Raw genomic sequence first — 8,062 nt, 5'->3', positions numbered from 1 at the left:
ACCGGCTGGGCTCACAAGTGAAGGTTTCCTCTTCTGCAGGAGTGCAGTGCCAGACATTTTCAGATAAACTTAGAGAGCAGAACACCCTCCGCTTTTACAATCTCTGAGAACTTCTATACTCTTAAAGGCCTAGAATCACTGTATTTATAGGGGATGGCCCCAGAAAGGAAAGGCTCCTCCAACTCTTGGGGGCAGGCTCAAGTTAGCAATGTGTACTTCACATGTCTGCTAAGGTGGAAGAGTGAGGCCACCCCGAGGCCATCTCTGAGCCCAAACGGTGGCCATGGAGTGCAACTTCAAAAAAGAATCCAGAGTCAGTGGGATTCTGGCTATGGATAGATAGTCAGACTGCAGTGGGGGACCCGGAAGCCTTTCCCTCCCTCCGTCCTATAGATGTCCCACAGCCCACCACAAAGTGAGGGAGAGCTCCAGTACTTCCTCGCTGAGTAACTAGAGACAAGGGGCCCTATTACTCCACATCCGTTCTGTCATCGGACAAATGGGGGCTGAGTACAGAGCCTGGCTCACAGCTGGTCTTCAATACAGGTCATTTCCCCTCCTGGGCTGTCAGAGCCGAAATTCCTAAGAGAACTTCTTGGAATTGCCCTGGATTTCATGACATCAAATCAAAGGACAAACCCACTCTCAGCCTCCGGAGAACCCAAATTTGGAAAGCAGACAGGGATTGCTGTGAGGACCCAATTCATTCCGGAGACATTCATTACCTGCCGCCCTTGATGACTTCTCCCCGGGGATTTCTGTAAACCTAGAGCCTGCAGCCAGCCAGCACACACTTCTGAGCACTCTGTTACTGTCCAGGAGGAGGGAAGCCTCATCCTGCTGGGGCGTAAGGCCGGGCAGCATGGTCCAGCTTTGAGGGAAGCTGGTGTCACGGCAGGAAGCACCCTAGTTCTTACACTGATAAATGCTGCTGGCAGGGACTCAGGAGCCTGGGCAGAAGCTGCCGCGTGGTGTGGTGTTTACTGCTTCCCTGGTTAAAGTTTTATCAGGTGCTGAAGACAGCAGGAGCCCATAAAACAAATCCAAAATCTTAAGTAAAAGCACAAGTGCTTTCCTTGAGGATTACAGAGATATGACAATATATTGAGACAAAGTGGCATGTACTTTTATATTTCTGTTCATGTCCACTGCATAAATGCTGGGGTTTCCCAAATACTGATTTTAAGTAATAACATACAATGTGGTAGGGAGGAGCCAATGGTCTGTCCATTGTGAAGATAAGGCTGCTATTTGGAGATTAAACAATAATTATTGGGGAGAGACAAACACAAGCGTCTAGATCCTAAAGTATTCATCTTTTGGCTCTTAAACTCCTGTAAGAGTAGCCACTGGTCCCTCTTTATGGGTAGTTCTGTGGGATACAGTGGGGGGCTGTAATTAGTGGTATGCCAAATTCTCCAGTCTTTGCAGGTGGATAGGTAAAGCACCAAAATTGTCTTACCCACTGGTGGGGCACCAGTTTGAGAGAAAAAAAAAAAATATATATATATATATATAATTTTTAACAGCCCAAAGTACTCTCAGTCCTGACATCCTAACATATTTAGTGAGCTAGAATAATCTTAACCCAGAAGCACATACGCCCGGTAGCTTCCTGGCCTCAAAGAAATAATTTCATAGCTAGCCCAGGACTGAACAAGGATATAAATAGGGTTCCTGCAGTAAGTACTGTTTCTGCCTCAAAACCATGCGTGCACATGCCAGCTGGCCCTAATGCTCTGTGACAGGTACACGGGTCACAGGCAGGCAGGAAGACAGGGACTCCTCCCGGTGCAGGTGCCTTCAATTCCACGTCAGAGGCGACTAGAGGTCTAGGCCCTCGGTCAGCTGCTTGGATAAGTGCCAACTGTACTTCTCAGAAGTGAACCCCAAAACACCACTACAGGCAGACGAGAGGGAACACGCACGCCACCTGTAAATACGAATTCCCTGTGAAGTGTCCCGTTTTCTCTCAACTTTGTGTATGAACACTCGATTTCATGATGTAGCTGTTTTATCTAAAAATAAGGTCATCCCTTGACTCCAAACCAGTTAAGTAAAACTGATGTTTTCAGAAAATGCAGGCTTTTGAACTTGCAGGTTTGTATTCCCTGGTAATCACCGTTTACTTGGGAGGAGAAAACTTGGTTGTAAGGAAATGGTACTTGGGAAGGGAAAGGCTGCAAGTCCCACCGGGGCGTGTCTCTGCTCATGGTACTTAAAAGGGAAGAGCCTGCGTGTGTGGGCAGGGCTGAAGGCCTGCGGTGGGTGCCATGGGAAGAGGGGTTCCAGCTGGAGGGAGAGGTGGGTGTGCCTGCTGGGAGACGGGGCTTGATTCAGCAGACCGGAGTGACAAGAACTCTCCCTATACTGCATTTAAGCCAAATGAGGCTAAGGGGGCTAGAGCAGGGGTGACAAAAACATACACTGAAAGTTCCCACTTGGTAATACACATCCCAGCCTTCACGTTGTAACAAGACCCAGAAAACCGGCAGAATTCACCCAAATCATTCAGGTTCCATCAGATCCTTTAGTAACTATTTTGGAAATTCAGGCAATTTGAGTTCAGAAATACTGATTTCAACTTTTAATCAGATCTCTTTGGTCCTTTTTTTTTTTTTTTAAGTCATTTCCTTTCTACCTCTTCAATCATTTTTTTCATTTCCACAGCACTGAATTATGGATCTGAAGTGCTAGATAACCTCATGTACTAAAAATATCCCTGTATTTCGAACTTTTAACTCTTTCTCCCACCCCGTCTTCATGCCACCCATCTTACTTCGTGGAGCCACATTTTCACAAATGTATAACTGGACTTTTAGAGACTATCTACAGAGCCCTACTGTGCTCCCCACTGTTCCATGCTGCAATATAAATAAAGTGGGGTTTTAGTAGCAGGTAGGAAAAAAAATTCTGACTGCCCTTCAAGATTACTCCAGAACCTTCCAGCTAAAGCGATGCTGTCTGAGTATACAATATCATGGGGGCTGGCTTTCCTGAGTAAGTTCAAAGCAGCCATTGAAAGACTACCTGAAGGATGCTTCTTAATTAACTGTCCTGGTTGATCATAGGGTCACTTTTTCTTGACCTACCATGACGAGAGAATGAAAAGCACAGTCAGTAACAATAAAGTCGGTCATCCCTTGGAGAGATCTGTGCCTGCAGTGGGCCTGGGGATGTATCTGGTGGAAGTACGGTTGTTGGTGGGCAGCTTTCACAGAACTCAGAAGCCGCTACATACACGCCGTCACATACACACAGGGGGGAAGGGATGAGTTTCCATGGGGGATGGCAAGCCTTCATGTGTCCTCTTCTTCACTGGCACCGCTGCAGAGGAAAGGAGAACCAGGTGAGTTAAGCCATCACGAGACAGGAGCAGCCTAATCTACTGGCCAAAGACACAGGCTCTGTTCTCAGATCTATCTGGATCCTGGTCCTAAACCTACCACTGGTTAGCCGTTGGCCATGGGCAAGTTACTTAGCTTCTCTAAGTTCTGGTTTCTTTATTTGACTACAGGGATAATTCTGATAATTTTGATCTACTTGCTTGGGCTACTGGAGTAATTAACTCAGAGGATACATGTACAACACACAATGCCTGGCACACGGTAAGTGAGTTTATCTATAAAGGCACAGGTGAGGGTCATAATATTTTTAAAGCTTACTTGACAAAATAAAGAATTGGTAAAAATCCGGAGTTTGACTTAAGCCCTCTATGGTCAGGAGAAAAAACCAGGAGAAGCTACGGCTTGGCGCTCCCAACAGAGCTTCTCACTTGGAATCAAGCCAGGGTTTCAGCTCCTGCCCAGGGACAATCACAGCGTTCAAATGTTGCCTCTTTAACGAAGGTATTCTAAGTAGGATTCCCTGGTTATTCTCCATTTTATTTCGTTCATCGTCCTTATCACACCCTATACATTCTTTGCTATTTACCCTTCCCTCTACCTACAACTAGAGCGTAAAACACTAACAACACTACTAGCACCAGCACTAGGATTAATAGAGAAGTATTAGTGTTGCTAGTAAAAGTGTTCAATAAATCATTGTTTTCAAAAAGGGTTTGATTTTGAGAAATCAAAACAACAGGAAGGGAGGGAAGGAGGGAGCTGAAAGGAATAGTCCGTCATTACTGCCCTGGCCAGGGAGTCCACAATGTCAGTGATATCTCAGTGGCCAAAACGTGAGCTATGAGTCCCAGAGGCATGGCCAGGACCTCAGGAGCCTAAGCTCAGAACCTCCCTGGCTTGGTCCTGCTGATCCAGGGACCGGGGTGGGGAAAAGCAGGGCCAGACAGGGATGGGGCAGAAGCAAGCGCACTGAGAAGGATGAACGTAGCAAACTTGCCCAGTTTCTCCTCCTCCACTTCTAGAGGCCCCTGTCCTTAAAAGAGAGCCAGCTTGGCCAAGTGTCTTCTGTGTGCCGGGGACACTGAGCTAAGCGCCCCTCACACGACCCCAGGATAGGGACTGGTGTTGCTATCTCCACTTTGCAGATGAAGAAAGTAAAGCTGAGACAGAAAACCCTTGGTCACCAGTGAAGTCTGTGCCCTTAACACTCAAAGGATGAGTTCTGGCTGGATAAAGTCTGAAGTAATCAAGTGGGGGTGTCTGGAAGAGAGGAAAAGTCTCCTTCCGCTGGGAGAGACAGGAGCTGGAGAAGAGGGAAGGCCTGGGGTGTACTGGCTTCCAGCAATGACCTAGAAATTTTTTATCTCACGAGGGATTATCTCTGTCTATATAAAATCTGGTTTTTTGCATCCATCTGGGAGAGACTTTAAGGGAACATATCCTAGGCAACAGACTTGTAGTACGTCCACTAAGGGCGAAAACATTTCAAGACACAGAGGCTGAAATGAATGTAAGTGTACTCCAGCAGCCAAAAGAACCAACTCAGCAACCTTCACCATCCAAAACTCTGCCCTATTTCCATTCCCTCTTCCTGCCTGTTGTCCAACCACAGGATGAAGGGTGCATGCTGGGAAGGGCTGGACAGTGGACTGTCATTAAAAAAAGCAGTGTTTGGTGGCATCTGTCCCAAAGGGAACAAAGGGCCTTTCATGAAAGTGTCTCACTAGAATCAAGGCACAGTTGGAACTGGCGCCATGTTCTCCCCTTTGGTATTATACCCCAAGCGAGCTCTTATTGTTCTCGTGTCAATTTTCCTGCAAATACGAGAGGTCCAGCATGATGGCTGTGCCCTTTCCTTAAGCTGTGGTTCACTTCTCAGCATTCTTGAGATGCATACTTTAAAGGGTTCATGAACCTACTTAAATTGTACATAAAATTTTGTCTGTGTGTTCCTTTGTTTGAGGAAGGCCGTAATTTTCATCATATTCACAAAAAGGTCAATAGCCCTTCCCCCTAAACTGAGTATAATAAAGTTGAGAATAAATTAAGTGCTTTCCTAGTTGCTAGGTTCTCTACTCTAAGACTTGTGCATTGGCTTGGGGAAAAGATCAGGAGTCCTGATTGATAAAATCTTTTCTCATGACCCTCAAAGAGATCTGTTCTTGGGCCTGATACAGTTCATCTCATGGTTTAAAAGCATGAGATCTTGGGATTCCGGCATATCACTGATTCCTTCATTTGCTAAACATTTACTGACTGTCTACTATGTGTTACGCATGATACTAGGCACAACAATGAATGATGGACACAGTAGTTGCCCTCATAGACTTTACAGCCTAGTAGGGGATGGGGAGAGACGTGGAGGAGCAGGGAGAGAGGAAAGGAGAGATGTAAGAGGAAAGAAATGGTGAGGGAGAGAGTTTTCCCCCACAATTAGCATCTTCAAATACAGCACATCCATTTTCCTAATTAACTAGCAAACTGTTTTTCACAATAATGAAGAAGAAAAAGGATCTTAAGTGAATGGATTGACACAGAACTTTGGTCACCCTGTGTGTGGTCTCTTCCTGGAGGGTTACACAATGTAATTAGTATGAGAGAGCATCTCCTGAATGCTTCTTCACTTTGTATATAAGCTGGTCTGTGTTCGTAAGATTTTATCTTAAATAGTCTATAAAAGTCTTTACTTTGTCCAAGGGAAGTAACAACCTTCTACCTCAGCCACTTACCATCCTCCTCTGACACATCTACCAGCCACATTTAGATTTATAAGTGGATCAGTACTCAGAGCTTACTGGAATTCTTTCCACTGTGGCGGTGTTGAGGTCACTGTTGCTGTTTTGAGAATGAACTAACGGTGTTAGAAAGACAGCCCATTCATGTTAACCATACCGGAATTAAAATTACAAACTTCATTAAAAAGGGGGGCAGGGGCACCTGGGTGGCTCAGTGGGTTAAAGCCTCGGCCTTCGGCTCAGGTCATGGTCTCAGGCTCCTGGGATCGAGCACCACGTTGGGCTCTCCACTCGGTGGGGAGCCTGCTTCCCTTCCTCTCTCTCTGCCTGCTTCTCTGCCTACTTGTGATCTCTGTCTGTCAAATAAATAAATAAAAATCTTTAAAAAAAAGGGGGGAGCACCTGGGTGGCTAGGTCGCTAAGAGTCTGCCTTTGGCTCAGGTCATGATCCCAGGGTTCTGTGATTAAGCCCCACTTCGGGCTTCCTGCTCAGTGGGGAACCTGCTTCTCCCTCTCCCAACCCCCCCTTGCTTGTGCTCCCTCTCTCACTGTCTCTCTGTCAATTAAATAAATAAATATAATCTTTAAAAAAAAAAAAAAAAAAAAGGACAGACCACTCTGTAGTAGGTATTTACCGACGAGAAAGGCAGTATTATCTAATGGCTCTGAGGTCACCAAGACTGAAATAGGTTCAAATCTCTGCTCTGGCACTAATGAGCTGTGGAGCCTTGGGTGAGTTACTCAACCTCTCTAAGTCTCAGTTTCCTTGGGGGGGTATCTGGGCATGTGTAATCTTAAGGAAATACACGTCCAGATCCTCAATTTCCGTATACACTCCTTCTTAAAACTGACCTTTCCAAGAACATGGCCTGTCATCTACACGTTCTCTCTGCAGCCACTCCCACTTTCCCACTCTCACAATCACCGTACTGCACTTCAGAAAAGAAATACACACCTCTTCCCCTCCTGAACCTTACCAGGGGACAATTTTAAAATCCTTCTAAGAGGAGTCCTATGAGAGCAGGGCAAGAAATATTTATTTTGCCCAGTCAATAAACTCTTGGCATGGTTGTGTGCTCCTGTCTGTCCACAGACCCAAGAATTCACATTCAGAAGTCAGATGGTTGTCATGAGGTATGTAGTAATACGTCTATTTGAGTTGAAAAAATGAAACCAGACTTGGGTCTGACAGAAAGCAAGGCTGATTTGGCTGGATGGTTTGACCATAAAAACCTTTGCAATTAGATTATACAATAAATCTTGCCTGTACATTTAATAAGCGGTGCCAAAGCTTTGCCAAAAATGTTATGTAAAGCTCATACCACATAATATATCAGATATCACACCCTTTTCAACCATTTAAACTTGATATATAATTTTAGGACTTAACTTTAAAATGGGCAAGGAGACACATAACTTTTTCTAAATTTTAGGGGATGTAAGATCCCAAAGTTTAGCTGAGGAGCCAAGAGCTCCTGACTCCTGACTGGAGCTAGGGTTGGGGCAGCTGCAGGGGGAGGGGGGCGGGGTGGGACTAGGGAGCCTCAGCCAGCAGCCAGCCGGCACACTGTGTCACACATGTGGCCCACTGTCCTGTGGGATGAGGACTGTTGCGGGCGCTGTTAGGGGTACACCGCGCCTCCTCCTCCCCTACCCCATCTAGCCCCCAAACACCTGCTGAAAGAGTGGCTGCGATGGAGGCGTGTTTCCCTGCCTGGCAGTTTTCAGCCCGTCTGCACAGAGAGGCAGGTCAGCCTTTCCACGTCTTCCCCAGAGATGGCAGCTTATGAGAGGACGTTCGTAAATGAGGTAGAAGACACTACAACCTCGCAAGTTTAATAGTTTCTTTTCCTGAGAATAGAATACAACTTAATTTGATTTGGCATCACTCCTATCTGCGGAGTCTTTGGCTATTTATTAATTCATTATTGCTGTAAAAGGATTATTCAACTCAAGAGGATAGAGAAATTAAGAGGTATC

General features: G+C 45.8%; 1 protein-coding gene across 2 annotated transcripts in view; it reads right to left on the bottom strand.

The window, feature by feature from the left end:
- Positions 1-1,524: 1,524 nt before the first annotated feature.
- Positions 1,525-8,062, bottom strand: part of TRIM44 (tripartite motif containing 44) — a 109,185-nt gene continuing 102,647 nt past the window's right edge. For both annotated transcript variants that reach the window (XM_047690638.1, XM_047690639.1), the window contains one exon: positions 1,525-3,327. In XM_047690638.1, the coding sequence (XP_047546594.1) occupies positions 3,300-3,327 (28 nt within the window). In that variant the 3' untranslated portion in view covers positions 1,525-3,299. The remainder of the gene's footprint in view (positions 3,328-8,062) is intronic.

Source organism: Lutra lutra, chromosome 10, assembly GCF_902655055.1.
Source record: "Lutra lutra chromosome 10, mLutLut1.2, whole genome shotgun sequence".
In the NCBI taxonomy this organism is placed as follows: domain Eukaryota; kingdom Metazoa; phylum Chordata; class Mammalia; order Carnivora; family Mustelidae; genus Lutra; species Lutra lutra.
Note: the sequence above shows the minus strand (reverse complement) of the source record. Positions and strands in the feature narration are given on the sequence as shown.